Source organism: Macaca mulatta, chromosome 11 (assembly GCF_049350105.2).
Source record: "Macaca mulatta isolate MMU2019108-1 chromosome 11, T2T-MMU8v2.0, whole genome shotgun sequence".
NCBI classification, from domain to species: domain Eukaryota; kingdom Metazoa; phylum Chordata; class Mammalia; order Primates; family Cercopithecidae; genus Macaca; species Macaca mulatta.
Genome location: NC_133416.1, coordinates 69,773,118 through 69,793,973, shown reverse-complemented (window position 1 = coordinate 69,793,973; position 20,856 = coordinate 69,773,118). Strand labels below are relative to the sequence as shown.

The following is a 20,856-nucleotide window of genomic DNA, read 5'->3' as shown; positions in this document are numbered from 1 at the left end:
AAATTTTGTTCTGCTTGGACTGCTTGAACAGAACATGATGAGCTGATAAAACATGCAATGGCAAACAAGCATAATTATTTTACAAGTCAGGGAATCTTGCAAATAATTCTTAAATTTTACTTACAGTCATGATATATTATAAAGAAAGCCCTCCTTAACCTGTTAATTCCCTGCCTATAATAGCAAGGTAATCCCATTTCACTGACAATATAAGGCCTCGTCTGTATTTAATGACTAGCCTCAAATACATTTTATTTTGTTGTCATCCAAATTTCATTGAAGCTATAAACAAAGAAAAGATCACAAAAATCACTTGACCTAATCCTTTAATCTTACAGAGAAAGGAAATAAGGCATAGAGCAGGCTGTTTGCTCAGAATCACAAAATTTTTTAAATGTATCTTTTTTTTTTTTTTGAGATGGAGTTTCACTCTGTCACCCAGGCTGGAGTGCAATGAATGGCACGATCGCGGTTCACTGCAACCTCCACCTCCCTGGTTCAAGCAATTCTCCTGCCTCCACCTCCCAAGTAGCTGAGATTACAGGCATGTGCCACCACACCTGGCTAATTTTTGTGTTTTTTTTTTTTTGAGACGGAGTCTTGCTCTGTCACCCAGGCTGGAGTGCAGTGGCCGGATCTCAGCTCACTGCAAGCTCCGCCTCTCGGGTTTACGCCATTCTCCTGCCTCAGCCTCCCGTGTAGCTGGGACTACAGGCGCCCGCCACCTCGCCCAGCTAGTTTTTTTGTATTTTTTTGTAGAGACGGGGTTTCACCGTGTTAGCCAGGATGGTCTCGATCTCCTGACCACGTGATCCGCCCGTCTCGGCCTCCCAAAGTGCTGGGATTACAGGCTTGAGCCACCGTGCCCGGCCAATTTTTGTATTTTTAATAGTGACGGGGTTTCACCTTGTTGGCCAGGCTCTCCTGACCTCAGGTGATCCGCCCGCCTTAGCCTCCCAAAGTGCTGGGATTATAGGCGTGAGCCACTGCCCCCGGACTAAATGTATCTTTTAAAAAATCAGATTCTCAAGAAAGAAAAACTGAAAATACAGATAAATAAAAACATAAAAGTAAGTCTTGCCTAATCTCACCTCCTGGAGATAAGTGGACTAGTCATTGTTAACTTCTACATGTATACTCTTCCAGACTTTTATAAATATTTTAATATACTTTTTCATTCTTTCCCCCAAAATGAGATCTTAAGAGATAAATGACTTGAAATTATACTCTCACATCTACAGTTAGTTTCTTTGACTGCCAAAATGAAAAGTAAAGTCCACTTTCATATTTTACAAAAATAATTATTTTGTATATTGGTTAATATATAAACATACCGGCAATTCTTAAGCAATTCTTAAAAGTTTTATCAATTCACTGTTTCCCTCTCACTACTCAACTCACTACAGTTGGGTTTCCTCCAGCACTATCACCAACCATCCCAACTCTACTTCTCCACTTCTCATTATCCTCATCATGATCTCTGTGGCCAAAGCAAACACTTTCCAGTCTTTCCAGTCATCATCTTATCAGATCTCTTTGTTTTTGTTTTGTTTTGTTCTGTTTTTGAAACAGGGTCTTGCTCTGTCACCCAGGCTGGAGTGCAGTGGTGCGATCATGGCTCACTGCAGCCTTGACCTCCTAGGGTCTTCCCACCCTTCAGCCTCCCAAGTAGCTGACACTACAGGTAAGTGTCACCAGGCCCAGCTGATTTTCTAAAAATTTTTCATAGAGACAAGGTCTCACTATGTTGCCCAGGCTGACTCCTGAGCTCAGGCTATCTGGCCACCTCAGTCCCCTAAAGTGCTAAGATTACAGGTGTGAGCCACTGAGCCTACCAGATCTCTGTGAACCACCTGATACAACTGATTACTTGCTTCATCTTGAAACTTTCTTTGCTTTTGCCTTTTATTATGTCACACTCTCTTAGATTTGTTCCTGCCTTCTGGCCTTGTGTTCTCAGTCTCTTGTATATGCTCATCCTCAACTGTTTAATGTTGAGGTTCCTCAGAGGTCCAGAGTACCATGCCCTTGCTTTGTACTCTAGGTTCTCACCACAATCTCATTCACTCCCATATCTCCAATTATCAACTATATGCCAGGAACATTTAAATTTATAATTTCAGCCCCAAACCTTGAAATGCATAAGTCCAACTAACATTTTGTATGTCTCACAGATACCTCAAAATTAGTATATATATGAATAATGTGTCTTTGTGATAAAAATTCTGCCCATGAAGTATTCCATCTTAGCAAATGGTTCACTGTTCAAGCCAGAAAGCTAGAAGTAATCTTTGAGACTGCCTTTTTCATCTTCCACTACAATACTTCATTGAGGCAAAAGGCAAAGCTTCAATGCCCTTAAAGCCTATTTTTCTAGAAAAGAAGATATCCTTTCTCAGGGTCACTGCTCTTCGACCTTCTGTGTGGAGTATTCTTTTCCTATTCTCTCCATGTCTCCTAGCTACTCTTAATCCTTCATTTACAAGCTTAAGTATCATATCCTTGATTTATCACCAAGTCTCCAACAGGTTTGGTCCACTGTTATTCATTTCCTAACACTTTTAATAGTTCTCCTTCACAGCACTCATCACATCTTATCAACTCAGTTAAAATCTGTCTCCCCATTAGAATTTTAAGTGCCACAGGGCAAAGACTTTATCAGTCTTATTTAACTTCTGTATACTTGGCATAAAACATAAGTGACTGGTAAATTTTGATTGCATATGTGAATGATGAGTTAAAAAAGAAACAAATATTTATCTCTGGAAGAAAATTGTACAGGATGAAGTTCTAGGATCTTACACAGAAGAATTCTTCCCCTTCCATGCTTTATAGCAGGAAGAATAAAGTAAATTTTGTAAGTATAATAAATCTGTAAAAACAGGCTGGGCACGCTGGCTCATACCTGTAATCCCAGCACTTTGGGAGGCCAGGGCAGGCGGATCACAAGGTCAGGAGATCAAGACCATCCTGGCCAACACCATGAAACCCTGTCTCTACTTAAAAAAAAAATACAAAAAAATTAGCCAGGCGTGGTGGCGGGTGCCTGTAGTCCCAGCTACTCGGGAGGCTGAGGCAGGAGAATGGGGTGAACGGGAGGTGGAGCTTGCAGTGAGCTGAGATCGCACCACTGCACTCCAGCCTGGGCAACAGAGCGAGACTCTGTCTCAAAAAAAAAAAAAGAAAAAAAATCTGTAAAAACAGTTTCAAATATTTTCCTATAAAGTCAGAAAACATAACCCAAACATGAAAATTTTAAATTCAGATTCATTAACCAATTCATTCATTCAAATATTTATCAATGGCCAGGTGCAGTGGCTCAAGCCTGTAATCCCAGCACTTTGGGAGGCCGAGACGGGCAGATCACGAGGTCAGGAGATCGAGACCATCCTGGCTAACACAGTGAAACCCTGTCTCTACTAAAAAATACAAAAAAACTAGCTGGGCGAGGTGGCGGGCGCCTGTAGTCCCAGCTACACGGGAGGCTGAGGCAGGAGAATGGCGTAAACCCGAGAGGCGGAGCTTGCAGTGAGCTGAGATCTGGCCACTGCACTCCCGCCTGGGCGACAGAGCGAGACTCCATCTCAAAAAAAATTAAAAAAAAAAAAAAAAAAAAAAAAAAAACCCCAAATATTTATCAAACACCTGCCATATGCCAGGCACTATTACTAAAGACATCTATACAACAGTACTAAGTCCCTGCCTCACAGAGTTTATCTTCTTGTAGGGAAAGAGAGAAAATAAAATAATACACAATATGTAATAATATATAATACATATATACGTGTGTGTGTGTGTGTGTCAGGCAGGAGGTGATAAGTACTACAAGAAAAATAAAGAGGGATAAGAAAGATAATGGTGCTGGTAGGGAAAAATATTGCCATTTTACACAATGTGATTGGGGAAGATGTGTCTGATAAGTTGACCATTAAGCAAAGCCCTCAAAAAAGTAAGACAGCAAGCCATATGAGGAAAAAAGGATTCCATGCCCAGGGAATAGTAAGTACAAAGGCCCTGGGGCAGGAATCTGCTTGAGGCACTTCAGAAACAAGGACAGTGTGGCCAAAGGGTGAGGGCAAAGAGAAGAGAGGAAAGAAAGAAGATCAAGGAATATCGGGGACTAAATCATGAAAAGTTCCACAGAGCAGAAGGACACTTCATCTTTTAGTCTGATAAGGAGGATATCAACTGAAGCAATTTACAAGAGACTGAAAAGATTTGACTTATTTTAAAAGACCATTCTGGATGTGGTGTCACAAACAACTATAATAAGTGGTACAAGTATTAATATATATGCAAGCAGACCAGTTAGGAAGCCAACACAACAATTCAAGTAAGAGGTGATGGTAGCTTAGACTAGAATAATTGTAGAAGTGGTAAGAAGTGATTGGATCCTGAATATATTTTGAAGGTAATGGTTGGGATGTGATACATAAATAAAAAAGAGGGGATACGGAGAGAAACTAATTTGAATCAACATGAGTTCAAATCCCAACTCCATCACTTATAAACCATGAAACTGTGGACAAATTATTTAACCCTCTGGATGTTGTAGTTTCCTCATGTGTAAAACAGTGATAATTGGTATATCTTAGGCATTTGGGAAGATAAAAGAGAATATAATATGTAAGGAATCTGACACATAGCACGTAGAAGGAAGTCAAGAAATGATAGCTGCTATGACTATTATTTATACAAGAGTGTTGGACAAGTTATATCTAAATACTGCTTATCCTATTACACTACAAGAAAGGGAATCATCAGTATATACTGCTCATCAAGAGCATTTAACAACTGCCTAATGTATACTAAAAATTATGAGCCATATAAAAATAATTTCAGCTCCAAATCCTGGCCTAAAAGATCTTATACTACTGTACCACTTGATTCACTCATTTTGTAGGTAAGAGCAAAGGATAAAATGGATTACTTAGGGAGGAAGCATGGTAAGGGAAGGAGCTAGATGAGTAGTTAAGAAACCTAAATTACAGTTCGAGACCTGCTAATAACTACGGGACCCTGTGTAAGTCACTGACTTCATTTTGGACTTTAGCTGTTTTCCATTTAAGTTATGTGAAAACACATAGCTAGATATATAGGCAAGTAAAAATCAATAATTTCTTTAGGCTTTTAAATATTACACAAGTAACTCACATACCACATTTCCTTCATAGACCCATACACTGGGAAATACCTATTAACAGATTGTCTCTAGAGATTCTTTTTATTATTAAAATTCCAAAATGCAAAGGGACTAAAAAAAAAAAAAAAAGTAATGTAACACTAAGCTGTTATATGTCTAAAGTTTGAGGCTACAATTCTCCACAGCTTTCTTTCCTTCCTTTTTTTTTTTTTTTTTTTTTTTTTAAGAAGTGGGGTTTGGCTCTCTCACCCAGGCTGGAGTGTAGTGGCATGAACACGGCTCACTGCAAACTCGACCTCCTGGGCACAAGCGATTCTCTTGCCTCAGTCTCCTTAATAGCAGGGACTACAGACATGCACCATCACACTTAGCTTTTTAAAAAAAATTTTGTTTTATTTATTTTTTTTGAGACAGAGTCTTGCTGTCACCCAGGCTGGAGTGAAGTGGTGCGACCTCAGCTCACTGCAACCTCCGCCTCCCAGGTTCAAGTGATTCTCCTGCCTCAGCCTCCTGAGTAGCTGGGACCACAGGCATCCGCCATCACGCCCGGCTAATTTTTGTATTTTTAGTAGAGACGGGGTTTCATCATATTGGCTAGGCTGGTCTCAAACTCCTGACCTTATGACCCACCTGCCTCGGCCTCCCAAAGTGCTGGGATTATAGGCATGAGCCACCGCACCCAGCCTTTTCATTTTATTTTCTATATTGATGGTGTCTCACTATGTTGCCTAGGCTGGTCTCAAACTCCCGGGCTCAAGCAATCCTCCCACCTCAGCCTCCCAAAGTGTTGGGATTACAGACATGAGCCACCAAGTCTGGCCTCTTTGCAATTTTTAATGTGGAAAAAAAATACACGTTGCTTTCTTTAAAAATATTTGTAAAACAATCAAGATTAACTTTGTCACAAGATACTATAAATGGCTTACTTGTAAAAAGACCTGTGGAAAATCATTGAGGACTGACTCAAGTAATTCGAGGCCAAACGTCCGAGTCATTTCTGTCATGCCCACTAGCCAATAAGGAGCATCAGCATTAACCAGCTGACAAAGGTCCTGGGAAAATAAATCCAACAATTTCACATGCTAGAATTAAATGTGCTTTTCAAAACTCACAGTTCATAAATCTTAAAAAAAAAAAAAATCCATCTTCTTATATAATACATGTTTTTGCTCCTTAGAAACTAAGCGCCGGTAATTCCAATTTTGACAAATTGTGTAACTGACAGATTATATAAGCAAACTTTTAAAGAATCATATAACTACTCTGTACTGACAATTTGTACAGTTGTACAATGTACTACTGTACAGTTGTACAAATTGTACAACTGTACAGTACTCTGTACTGACAATAGAGACAGTAGACAGATAAATGATTAATCTAACATACTTTAAATGACAAAATAAGCTTTTAATGCAAAGTAATAATATTTTCAGTACAGATTAATCTTGTTTTACCTAAAATTATTTATTCATGACAAGTGATGTAAAAATCACGTATCTATGCATCAAATTATATTAAACAGACCAAATTTATTACTTAAATTTTCCTTGTTTAAAGAAACTTTTTTTGCATGACTAGTTGTTTCTGATATACCTGTTTTCTAGTTCTGCATTTATTTCATTTTATTTTCTTAAAGTGAGTCATAATGTTTTATCATGCTAAATATAGAAGTTGTTCTTTAGAACTATTTTAATACTACCTGTGACATATTTTCAAAAAAATTCACATTAAAAAAATTAGACATAAAATCCCCAACTAAAAAATTCACACAAAACTATATTTTAGAATAAAAATTATTTTTATCAACTAAAATACCTGGAAAAGCATATATGCATCTTTAGCACAAGGTTTGAGGGTACTGACAGATCTTCTGTTACTATTTCCTTGTACCAGTATTGGTTGTTCTATAATATCTGCAATCAAAACAGGATGGGTTTTAGCAGTTCACAATAGCCTTTAATAAATTACATATTCTGTTTAAAAGATAATGTCTAAAATAAATATGTTTATATAATTATAAATTGTAATTATAATTTTCAGATTTAAAATTTCCAATTTTTAACATATGCCTCCAAAACAAAACAAAAAAAAAATGGGAATCGATTTTTATACCAAATACCATAAAAATCACTCTTTGTTACCTTACATTCACTCTAATAAGCTGGGTACTTTTGTCCATACATTTGGTTTCCCATTCTTTAGCCCCTTTATTTCATGGATTTAACATTCACGTGATCTTTAAATGTGCTTTTAAATATCAAACAGACATATAAATGTTTACCATATGGTTAACTCCTCTACCATTTCACTATCTTCAAGAGAATTACTGCTTGATCTGCTGCTATTACCATGTCAGTTACAGATATTCACCAGCTAAGAATCAGCTAGGATGGTGTTTCCCAACTCAGTATTTCTTTAATTAACTACTAGTAAAAAATATCATTCTCTGTAAGTTATGACAGCCTGTTTTGAATAAATATTGACTTAACGACTACCTGAAAAGAAAAAAGTTCTAAGTATTTCTACCTTACTATAAAGTATTAAATGGCAGATTAGCCTTAGAGACACACAACTAAAACTACCAATGCGGGAATTTTATTGAGGTTATGAATGTATAAATCATTCAAACTGGGGAACTGCCCTGTGTTATCACAATATAATTTTGAATATTTTAACCAAATGGGACACATTATAATTGCTTAATATTTCAAACTACTAGAATTCCACCTGCATTTTTCCCCAAGAAAAAATAAAGAAAAAACAATATACCAAAGTGGAAATATTCTTATAAAGGTATTTGATAAAAAATATTTTTAAATTATTATTATTATTTTTGAGACGGAGTCTCGCTCTGTTGCCCAGGCTGGAGTGCAGTGGTGCAATCACAGCTCACTGCAACCCTGCCTCTCAGGTTCAAGTGATTCTCCTGCCTCAGCCTCTGGAGTAGCTGGGATTACAGGTGCACTCCACCACACCCAGCTGATTTTTTGTATTTTAGTAGAGACGAGGTTTTACCGTGTTGCCCAGGCTAGTCTCAAACTCCTAAGCTCAGGCAATCCACCCACCTTGGCCTCCCAAAATGCTAGGATTACAGGCATGAGCCACCACACCCGGCCAAAAATTAATTTTTATATTATTTAAATGTTCTTAACACATGTTAGCAGATACAGACAAATATTTACGAGGGAAGCCCACTCTTGGAAATTTATCCTGAAGAAGTAATTCAAAAAGATATGTAGGAAACCACCCAAAACAGTTATAAAATACTGAACAGAATGCAAGTGTCCAATAGGAGACTAGTTCAGTTAAATTACAGAATGGCCACAAAATATAATGCAATAATTAAAATTTAAATTATAAGGATGAAGCAATAACATGAAAAATTCATAGAATGCAATGTTTGGTTAAAAAATACATACAATGCAATACTTGGTTTAAAATGTGAAATTATATTTAATACAAAATTATGCATATACTAGAAATAAACAAGGAAAACAAAAAGCCCATTCCTTAGGGTGATCAAATTGTGAGGAATTTATTTTTTAAGTTTCCATTATAGACATAATAATGTTGATCATTTCAGCAAAGGCTGAAAGTTAATAAAAATGAAATCATCCAAGAACCACCCACAAAGTAAAACAACTTCTAGCACTTTACCTCTGTGTCGTTCATCTTCAGCAACCATCCTCTCAAAAACAACAGTAACAACTTGTCGCACTGTAGCAGCAGCTGTATTATTTGTAATATTATCTTTCGTGAAGTGTAGTCGAAAACAAAGAACAATTGCCTGAAAACACAATTTTCATTTAGTGTGAAACAAGATTGAAGAGCAAGGCCATTATCTTTATTTTATCAGGTGTAACCACAAATTGAATAATGTTTGGTTGTTTCAATCACCAATATGAAAAGTCCCACCATTTTATACAATAAAATATAAAAATCCTCAGATTTTGATGTAATTCAAGTTCTCAGTAAACATATAACCACAGAAGATTAGCTATGGTAATGTGAAACATACCTTTTAAACTTTGGTTCTTTTAACATCTATATAATAATGTGTTATGCTTTTATTTCCCCAGAATGACTTGCTTTGCAAATAACAAGAACTCAAAGTTTGTTGTATCACTTAAACATCTGGAGAAGCTATACCTAAGCATATAAATAAATAAAATTATGAAACTTCTAAAAGGAGTCATTTTTTTCTTTTAAACCTCAAGCCTACTGAGGTGTAATTTATATACAATAAATTATAGAATACCTTAAAATTATATAATTTGATGAGTTCTGACAAACATGTGGGCCCATGAAACTAAGGCCACAATTGAGAAACGGAATATTTCCATCACCCCAAAAGTTCTCCTGTGCTCCTTTGCCACCCATCTCTTCCCCTACACTTGGCCCCAGGCAAGCACCCATGTGCTTTATTCACTGCAGATCAATGGGCATTTTCTATGATTTGTATATGAACAGATTAATTCAGTATGTGCTCATTTGGACCTGGCTTCATCCACTTAGAATAATATTTGTGAAATTCATCCACTTTGTTCTATGTATCAGTAGTTTGTACCTTTTATTACCAAATAGTATTCCATGGTATGAGTACACCATATTTTGCTTATCTGTTTACCTGCTGGTGAACATTTGGGCAGCTTCCAGGTTCTGACTATTGTAAAAAAAAAAAAAAAAAACAAAAAACAGCTGCTATGAACATTCATATATGTAAGCCACTGTGAGGACATATGTTTTCATTTATCTTGGGTAAATATCTAGAAGTGAAATGGATGGGTCATCTGGTAAGAATAGGTTTAACTTTTTAAGAAACCAACAGTTGGCTGCGCACTGGGTGGCTCACACCTGTAATCCCAGCACTTTGGGAGGCTGGGGTGGGCAGTTCACTTGAGGCCAGGATTTGATGACCAGCCGGGCCAACATGGTGAAACCCCGTCTCTACTGAAAACACAAAAAATAGTTGGGTGTGGTGGTGCACACCTGTAATCCCAGCTACCTAGGAGCCTGAGGCATGAGAATCCCTTGAGCCTGGGAGGTGGAAGGTTGCAGTGAGCCAAAAGCGCACCACTGCACTCCAGCCTGGGCAACAAAGCAAGACTCTATCTCAAAAAAAAAAAAAAAAAGAAAGAAAGAAAGAAAAAAAAGAAACCGCTAGTTTCCCACAGTGGTTTTACAATTTTACATTTCTGCCAGCAGTATATGTGAATTTAGAACTATCCTACATTCTCCATAATACTTGATGTGGTCTTTTTTCATTGTAACTATTCTAATGGACGCATACTATTTCCTTATGGTTTTGTGTGTCCCTAATAATAACACTAAACTTCTTTTCATGTGTTTGTCACCCATTTGAATATTTTATTTTAATGAAGTGTCTGTTGAAACCATTTGTCCACACTTAATGTGTGGGTCGTCTGTGTTATGAATGAATTTTAAGAGTTCTTTATATAGTCTAGATACAAGTCCTTTGTCAGATATTTGTATTTTCCCACGTTCTGTGGCTTTCTCAAGGATTTTAGATTTTGTGCCCTAATAAATCTTTGCCTACCCCAACATCACAAAGATTTTCTCCTATTTATCCTTCCAAAAGTTTTCTAGTTTTAAAAGAAGCCATTCTTGGAGAAAAACATAATGGTAGTTTTAGAATCAATGCCTATCACCTTAATTATATTAAAAGTTTTAAAAGACACAAGCCTCTGGTACTGCTGCTACTCTTTAGATTTCAACATAAAGGAAAGACACAGTACATAGTTGTATAGGAGCCTTCATATTAACTCAATTTTATACTATTTCTTTATACTTGATTTTTCTCATCCCCAATTATTGCATTTCCAAATTAACCAACATACTAAAATAAATCCTATAATCAGTTCTTATTTCTTTAGTAGATCAAATGAAAACCTTTAATAAAATTTTAAATACATGTATCAGAATAATTTGATAGCTAGAAATCAAGAGGAACTATACACAACAAAAGGATATATTAAAATATATACAATATTGTATATAGCTTGTGTAAGCTTAAAAGAATAAACTATTTGCAATTAAAATCTCATTATGATCTAAGAACATCACTTGAGATAGTATACACAGCTTAATGTGACAGTACACTGTACTTCTTTATAAGTCATGCAAATTATAATAAAGCTGTTACTGACAGTCTAAAAAATTCCTTAGACAATAATTCATTTACTGCTATGTTACTCTCTACTTTCTGTTCCTTAGAAATATTTCATAATAAAAAACTTTTTAAAAAGTGAAATAAATAATAGAATGGCTCTTACGTGTTCCACAGTGGGTGGGAGTGATGACAAAATGAGAGATAGCTATCATACATACAATCTTATCTAGTATAAATGGTGAAAGGAGATTTGTCTAGCCATTTAAGAAACATATTTGAACTGTCTGGTTTACAGATCATATACATATGAAATTATGGGTAGGGAGAGCTATCACAAGGAATCTAAAATGCTCAAGGCAATATCCTTTTTTTATTTTTGAGACAGAGTCTCACTCTGTCACCCAGGCTGGAGGGCAGTGGCGTGATCTTGGCTCACTGCAAGCTCCGCCTCCTGAGTTCACACCATTCTCCTGCCTCAGCCTCCTGAGTAGCTGGAACTACAGGCGCCCACCACGCTCGGCAAATTTTTTGTATTTTTAGTAGAGACAGGGTTTCACCATGTTAGCCAGGATGTCGCAATCTCCTGACCTAGTGATCTCACAACACGTTTTTTTTTTCTTAGTTCCCTCCTTCCCTATTCTTACTCTTGGGCTATTTTCTCTCTTTTTTCCATTTCCTAGTAACTATTCAGCCTGTTGGCTGTACCCAAGGGACTTTGATTAAGCTCCCCAACCTGATTTCAACTCTAACCTGGAAAAAATAAGGTACCAACAGTTATTAACATGCAGTGTCAATTACCACAATAGCTGTAGGGAAGTTGCTTTTGGTTCAAATGGCACCAAGCTTTTCTCTTTCAGCCAGCTTATTCAAATACTGTCTCAAAGCACATATGAACTCTGGCAGACAGTTTTCCTACCTTAGAAAGTGCCTCATCATGAACTACGGTATTGGTTGTTAAAAGAACAAGAACTGTTTGAAGTAGCTTAAGTTCTTCAAGACTATTCTCCATTAGCTGCCAAAGCATGTTAATTATATTTCCAGCTGCAGTCTGTAAAATAGTTATTTTAATTATTGTCAACAAATAAAATACAGATGCTGATGTTCCTAAATAAGAAAAAGTATACAAACCTACCTCACCTGAAGAGGATTTCTTGATCACAATAACAAAAACCATATCTTTAGATCTCTAGATCCAAACACATCTCTCAAGTAATTTAGGACTTACCATCAATTAATTCTCTCCCTCAAAAATTGTAATATCCTATTTGAATATATACACATAGCAGCAAGCAGTTTTGTAATACGTAGTCAAAATCACAGCTCATTTCTACAACATTGATAGATTGTATTTGGACATGAATAATATGGACATATGCAAATTAGCTATGAGTCTGCTGTTTCAGATACAATACTTCATTTATAGTATGTTACAGAAAAAAAATGCAACCCATATTAACAACACATTGGCACACTCAATTAAATCTGACATTGTTTAAGATGATACACTAATGGCAAAACATTTATTACTTCTATTATAGTACTTATGGAGTACAAAATTAAGATAACACCATTAAATTTGAGACCAACATGCAGATTCATAGTTAAGAAATATTTCTCATTTTTCCAACATAAGGTTAGATACAAACAATACATTTAAGTTAATGAAAAACAAATTATTACTCCATATAATCTAGGAAAGAGAGTCATGCTCTTCCCTCCTCTCTTTATAAAAGAAAAATTAAATAACCAATTAAATTGAAAACTTGCTTGAGTCTCAAAATTTTCATTTATATTACTGAACTGTGACTTCTTAGATTACAAATGACTTGCAAAAATACTTGTGAGTGTTTAATGAGAAGAAAATTTGGCAATATTTTTAATAAAGGCATTTTCTCCAAGCACATTGCTATTCATAAAATAGTTTTTTATTAAATATCAGGTATGTTTCATTCTCCTTTCACGAAAACTCTTTATTCAACTCTTAGGTGCAGTTTAGATAAAAATCTTTATATTACCTCAGACACGACTTCATGTGACATGAGTCTCTGAATAGCAGCCAAACATAGCTGAGTGATCTTCGGTTCCTTGGTTCCACAACCCATTAAAAAAGGCTGTACAACCTCTGAGCTGTTCTCTTTCAGTGCTTCATTTAGAACACATATAAAGTAAATTATTAAAATTAATCTATAAGAATGCATTTTTATGTAATTACAACCATTTTATGTAAAACAAACACCAAAACAAAAATCAAACAGCAGGAGTTAAAATACCTTGAATATACACTCCAGACTTTGTATCTAAGCTATATGCCTTAACTACTGCTTTCCCATGCTTTTCTCCTAACACTGTCCTTTGGTTCTCCTCCATCTTCTGCTACAAACTCTATTAGGACATGGATTTTCAAAACTTCTTTCCCACCTCAAAAAAGCGCTCTATTTCTTCATATACTGCAGGAGGGAAAACATAAATAAGAATTCCCACCCTAAAATAGAATCATTAAAAATAGTACATACATCATCCACACAATACTTGTAAATGAATATTTAGAAATTTCCTAGCATATTATATGCCTTGAATTTAAACACCCCAATTTCTTCAAGAAATAAACACATTTCATTAAAAACAATAACATTACTCCTCTTATTACTGAAACAGCACTTTAAATTAATTGGGTGCACATGCTATAATTCCAAACCTTAATTTAACTTCTTCTACCAAGAGCCAGCTCACTCAGAAGTTTTTAAGTGGCAATAAAAATGTAAGAGGTTAGAAAATGTACAAACTGAATTACACATAATTAAATTTACAAATGAAATCAAATCTACACACATTTACTGAAAGGCTACACAAAGATGGATAAGACAGGTTTGTCATCCTTACAGAATTTGAATAAATGACACGGAATTCCAAGTCAAGAGAACATTAAATTTATAAGCGATTCTGTGTGTGTGTGTGTGTGTGTGTGTGTGTGTGTGTGTGTGTGTGTGTGCGCGCGCGCGCGCGGGGGTGTTTGTGTTTTGTTTTGTTTTTTTATTTTTTATTTGAGACGGAGTCTTGTTCTGTCCCCAGGCTGGAGTACACTGGCTCGATCTCGGCTCACTGCAAGCTCCGCCTCCAGGGTTCACACCATTCTCCTGCCTCAGCCTCCCGAGTAGCTGGGACTACAGGCGCCCGCTACCACGCCCGGCTAATTTTTTTGTATGTTTAGTAGAGATGGGGTTTCACCATGTTAGCCAGGATGGTCGCGATCTCCTGACCTCGTGATCCACCCCCCTCAGCCTCCCAAAGTGCTGGGATTACAGGCGTGAGCCACCGTACCGGGCCGCAATTATTTGTTATTAAAAGAACTAACTCTATCAGTTATTTTTTGAGGCAAGACATGCAATAACGACAGATAAATCTAAGTTTTAAAATGTTTTCCAGAATCACCATTAAAAATGTAAAACCAGTGTTAACATTATCATTTAAATCCTCACCTTCTTCTTCCAAAGCTCTCTTTATGGTATGGTAAATTAAGACTACAACTTCCTACAGGCTGCTCTGCAAAGTCCCTCAGTATGCCAGCATAAATTACTGATTTAGCACAGCTAAAGATGGCAAATATAACTGGCAAAGAACAGTGTTCCCAAAAGGGCTCCCTGTCCTTATTCCCTTGCTTTCTTGTACACAAAGGTTTTGATTCAAACCTAGAGACAAATTTTCCATAACGATAAGAATGATTAAAAGATGATGACCATAAAGCTCCTCTTAAAGCTTCAATAAAATGATTAAATATCCTACCAGATTTAATCCTGCCCGAACCACTGAAGTATGAGGCAACCCCTATCTCTGCTGAACACTCCTTATTAAATGTTATTCAGGCAAATTAAAAGCTCTTAATAGTAACCAAGTTACATTTATAATTTTCATGTGTTAATATGTTTCTCATTTCAGCATCACAATAATCTTAGAGAGTTTAGAGGGCCTGATGTGGCCCTACTGATACAGTAAGTAGGTAGTAAAGCCAGAATTTGAAAATACCGTATGTCTTCTAACTCCTGGTTCACTATTCTTCCTACAATATTATGCTGCCATTCTTTATGGTACATAGGAATGGTACACCCTGACAATAATGGAAGTTAAAAGAGGACCCAGTGATTTGTACTTTAAAGTTGTCTGCCTGAAGTCTTCAGACAAATAAAGGAAAATGAACTTGTTTTCATAAAAAACAAAAAAGAAGATATACTTTCATAGGGTCTATCTGAGATGCCAATGATTTTAAGACATACCCATAATATCAAGACAAAAAAAAAAAATCAGTGCCAATTAAACTATAACACAATGCTTTCTAATCACTTAGAATTCTTCTTCACAATTTCATCCTCTGGGCCATCAACAGCACTAGGAATGAACACCTTATTTCTTGAAAGAGTACTTCACTATTGTCTCTGAGATTTTCTTCTAAGTCAATGGCACCCATTCTGCATGTTTTGATGCTGGTGCTTTTTTGATCTTACCATAAGATGTTAACAGAAAGTTTTCAATAACCAGGGTGACATTTTAAATAGCAATTCAATTCAACATATGTGGTATCAACAATGCATGCAACTCAACTGATGTGATAATAACATGAAGAACTATGAACAAGTTCATGCACATATTGAAAAAGATAACTACAACATCACCTGGCTCACAATGATTCTAAGATGCCATCAACTGCAAGATGCATCCCAATCAGGGGATGTTAAAAGGTGAAAAAAACTGTGCATATTAAAATCAACAAAATAAGGCGAGTCATGGTGAAATGCTGTGTACATGTTGGCTACAACCAGTTCTATCAAGCTGAGATAAACTTAAGGTAGTAATAAAAATTAATTTTTAAATTTATTTTAATGAAATTCAAAGGAATCAAACATCTATTTCTCATGTTTTCCCTCCCAGTTTATATGAGAATAATAAAAAAGGAAGTTCCTATGTTATCTAGAATAAATTATCAACAAAACAATAAAATCTATTTATTCTAAGTCTTCTTAAGTATACTTTGAAAAACAAAAACATATCCACTGTATTGAGATCATAATTCAGTAAGAGAAAAATCATAAGGAAAAAAGTTACTGCTTTTCCTTTTCTTCTGTAAAAAGTGGTAATAGTCCAAAGAAGTGTAAATTATTCTTGTTCTTCCAACTGAGAGATATCCACTCTCCACAATAACTTTAATAATATGTTTGTTAATGATAGCTTTACATAAATACCTTCCTACAGACTGAGATTTTAGAAACCACACTGAGGAAAAGGCTGTACAGCAATATAAAGAAGACATTTTACTTTAGCCATTTTGAATGTCATTCCAGAAAAAAAAAAAAAAAAAAAAGCTGATTCTTTTTGATCAAAGTTATTTGTTTCTATTTTCATTAAAACATAAAAATAGGTTATGGAAAGGGATAAAAGAAAAAGTTTATTTTCCACCTAAGTCCCTCAATAAGTGTAACTCTTTGTGTTGTAACACTGTGTTGGATAAATATTGTATTTCCAAATTATATAACTGTGAGATCAAATGATGCACTTTCACACACCTGAAAAAGGTCCACCAGGTCCCCATATCCTAGGGGTTTCCTTGCTCTGAGCATTTTCACTGCATAATTGCAGTTTTTATCCTGGAAAAAAAGAATTAAACTAGGATACCCCACTATGAATCATATTAACAGGGGTTAATAAAAGTTTCATTGTGAAAAAATTTTAACAGCCATTAAAGAATAAACTTCGATTCTTATGAAAGAAAATGTGACTTAGACATTATTTTGATACTCAAAATGCTTAAATCTAGCTCTGGGGAAGACTGATATTCCTAACAACATTAAAAAATACTTTAGTGGGTTCAAAAGGTCTGAAAATATATTAAATGATTCGAGAATGACTACAAATGAAAGTCTAGGCAGTTTCACATTAAAAGCACATTACAGGAAAAGGAAGGGCTGTTTAACAAATGATGTTGGCTCAATTGGTTAGTAATTTTGCAAAAGAAAAAATCTAAATCTTCCCATTACCCAACATGTTACTAAGAAAAATCAAACCATAAAATAAAAATGACTATCAACTATGTAGAAGGAGAAGGTCATCCTAAGTGTAAAGCTACAAAAGAACTCAGAAAAATTGGTTAGGTTATATAAAACTGAAAAGCATCTAGATAAAAAAATTAAAAGGTAAATGGTCTAGAAAAAATATGATGTCAACATAATGGGAGGTTAATATTTTTCCTGTATCAAAAGCTCAAGCAATTTGATAAGGAAAACACAAAAGTTCAAAGAAATGAATGTAAAATTTTAAAAAAGAATAATTTAATACAGGGAAAATGATCAACATCTAGTGGAAGTGAGAATTCATTTGTCTATTTAATCACCAAAAGACTTTTAAAAATAATAATCCTGGCAAGGAAGTTATAAAAATATGCTCACTTATTGTTGGTAAAGGTATAAACTTTTATCTTTTTGGAAAGCAGTGTGGTAGCATATTCTAAGAATTTTAAACATATTCATACCCTTTAACCTTATAATCCCACTACTAGAAATTTATTAAGAAATAATTCTAAATACTGAAACATGCCTAGCATAAGGAAATCGTTAAACTACAATCCACTTGCTGAAATAGCATACAGCAATTTTATTAAATTTCTTTTTATTATACTTTAAGTTCTGGGATGCATGTGCAGAACGTGCAGGTTTGTTACACAGGTGTACATATGCTGTCGTGGTTTGCTGCACTCATCAACCCATCATCTACATTAGGTATTTCTCTTAATGCTATCCCCCCCCATCATACAGCAATTTAAAACATTTAAAAAGACTGGCATCAAAGAAAAATATTTATAACAAAAATACAAATGATATAAGAATGTAAATTTTAAAAATTAAAAGGAATAAATAAAAGCACACTGTACTGCAGATAAACTATGTAATCTCCCTGGCTCAACAGGTCAATTTCTGAAAATGGCATTATTTACAGCCCCCCATGTCTTCTAGCCTGGATTTTAGAAATAGCTTCTCAAAAGATCTCTGCCTAAATGATGATACACTGAAATATATCCTCCACACTGCTATCCTAATTTACTTAAAATATGAATATGAACGTGTCACTTCCCTGACTCAAACTCTTCTCATCATGCTGCTCAGGATATCACATAATGGCCCTTATGAAATTCCTGACAGCCATTCCCCCCCTTCATACTTTACAGTCAGGCAACACCTCAATAGTGTATCCAAATACACCAAGTTGTATACACAAACCTCATGTATTTAAGAAGTCCCCTTTACTTTATACTTTTATATTTTATTTGCCTGACTAAGTCTTCCTCAGGCTTCCAGACTCAGCTTCGGATTCCCAGGCTGGGTTAGGTGCCTTCCCTATGTCCCTATAACAACCCTCTCTATACTTCCATCTTGGCATTAACCACATAATTTAATAAAAGTCTATGCTGAGGGTCAGACTCCTTCATTTTTCTGTTATCTGGTTGACATGAACTTAAGATGATAAAACTCACGTACTCAAATCATGTAAAATTAAAGAGACATAGAAAAACATAGCCTACATTTAAAGAGGGCTTACTATTTCCCATGTAGGATGCTAAATACTGGCAACATAAGTCAGAATAAGATGTTACTCTGACCTCAAGGAGTGTCATCTAGAAGAAAAAGTTTCTAGAAAAGGTCTTCAAAAGCCAAATGAAGGAGAAGGTAGGCTAAACAGAAAGAAGGGCACAAACATTTCTTTGAAGTGTATTTCTTGTATTTCCATATAGACTGGAGGTGAATTTCATTACCCATCTTCATATCTCCTCTAATGATTCTTACATAATTATTTACTTATTAGGAATATGTTACATGACATATTCTATAGATGTTTGTAAAATATCAGAAGCACATTTATTAAGAAAAGATATTAAATATATTAAATATATAAATATAAATGTATTAAATTTTAAACGCAAATAAATTACCTTTTAAAATCAGAAAAAAATTCCAAAGTATATTTACTCATTGCTACTTAAAGACCTTTTAGCTATGAGCTCTTTAAAAAGAAGATGAGGGAACAACACGTGAAAAAAGAACAAAAGTCACACCAACTGATTATTATGTAAAAATTCCTTATGTATACTGACAGCAGCTGAAAGTAGCCACAGGTAGATGTAACCACTATGGCTTGGGGTAGGGGCTAAATATACAATGTTAAAATATACCACAACTTCATTGATTTCCTTGTTACAAATATTTATTTAAAAAGCAGATTATGTAATTTTTGTATAACAAATAATTTCTGAATTTTTAGTATACTATAAGCTAGGATAATAAACACAATTTGTAATATATAATATTCATATAATATTAAATGTAAGATTAAGGCATTTGGCCTTGTAAATGAAAACTTTATGTTGCTATCTCTCATTTTCAAAGTTTTATCTTTAAAGAAAATGGAAATTTTGAGATAATGATCTGTACATCTGAATCAATGCTGACATTACCTGGCATAGCATTCCCACTTATGTCAGCATTCATGACGGCAGTGAAAACAAAGAAAAATAAACATTAAAGGAGGATGCTTAAAAGAAGGGGAGATGTAAAGCAAAGACTTATTCTGAAATATAAATAATATTCCCTTGGAAAATAAATCTAAGAAAACTAAAGTTGACTAGCAATCTATGCCAAGTATCATTAATTAAACTACTTGATCCAAATTAAAAGTTATCATTCTTACAACAAATCTTTATATATTCTGAATATGCAGAGACATATGAGATTTCAATATCCAATCTCATTTGAGACTCCTCAATTGTTTGGTATTTTTGACATACATTAAAGCACAAAAGTTGTATAGTCTCCTATAGTCTCAAGTACCATAAAGAAGTAAATACTTCTCAGGAAATTTTAAAAAGTTAGAAACTATATACTGACTAATTTAAACTCTGTTTTGAAGAGCCTCTGATTTTCAGGATGACAGTGGTCTATTAATCTGTAACTTTTAGGTATTATTTTAAATACTTCATAAAAAATACTAGGATAAAGTTTAAGTGCGAATATACCTCCTCAAGTACATAGCTCTGGATACTATGAAGATCAAAGCATGACTATTAATTGTATTTGCATACAGCTCTGTTCTAACTTGATTTGAATAATGCTAATTGAATTAAAATGAAATTAAAAGCTGCCTATATATTTAAATCATACCAACTAAGTCAAAATTTTTCTTACTCATCTTAAGAGTAATTAATTAGACATTTTACGTGGGATAGAATGCTGGAATAACAGTGATCTTCTGAGGAAATCAGTCATTTTTTAAAAAAAAGTCTTTCGCCGGGCGCGGTGGCTCAAGCCTGTAATCCCAGCACTTTGGGAGGCCGAGACGGGTGGATCACGAGGTCAGGAGATCGAGACCATCCTGGCTGACACGGTGAAACCCTGTCTCTACTAAAAAATACAAAAAACTAGCCGGGCGAGGTGGCGGGCGCCTGTAGTCCCAGCTACTCAGGAGGCTGAGGCAGGAGAATGGCATGAACCCAGGAGGCGGAGCTTGCAGTGAGCTGAGATCCGGCCACTGTACTCCACCCTGGGTGGCA

The 20,856-nt window shown here is 35.2% G+C and overlaps 1 protein-coding gene across 2 annotated transcripts in view; it reads right to left on the bottom strand.

Moving 5' to 3' along the window:
• Positions 1 to 20,856, bottom strand: part of MON2 (MON2 homolog, regulator of endosome-to-Golgi trafficking) — a 128,541-nt gene that overhangs the window by 88,219 nt on the left and 19,466 nt on the right. For both annotated transcript variants that reach the window (XM_015152194.3, XM_015152196.3), the window contains exons 3-7: positions 13,289 to 13,416; positions 12,190 to 12,321; positions 8,801 to 8,930; positions 6,959 to 7,056; positions 6,070 to 6,195 (exon numbers count right to left, since the gene is read on the bottom strand). In XM_015152194.3, the coding sequence (XP_015007680.2) occupies positions 6,070 to 6,195; positions 6,959 to 7,056; positions 8,801 to 8,930; positions 12,190 to 12,321; positions 13,289 to 13,416 (614 nt within the window). The remainder of the gene's footprint in view (positions 1 to 6,069; positions 6,196 to 6,958; positions 7,057 to 8,800; positions 8,931 to 12,189; positions 12,322 to 13,288; positions 13,417 to 20,856) is intronic.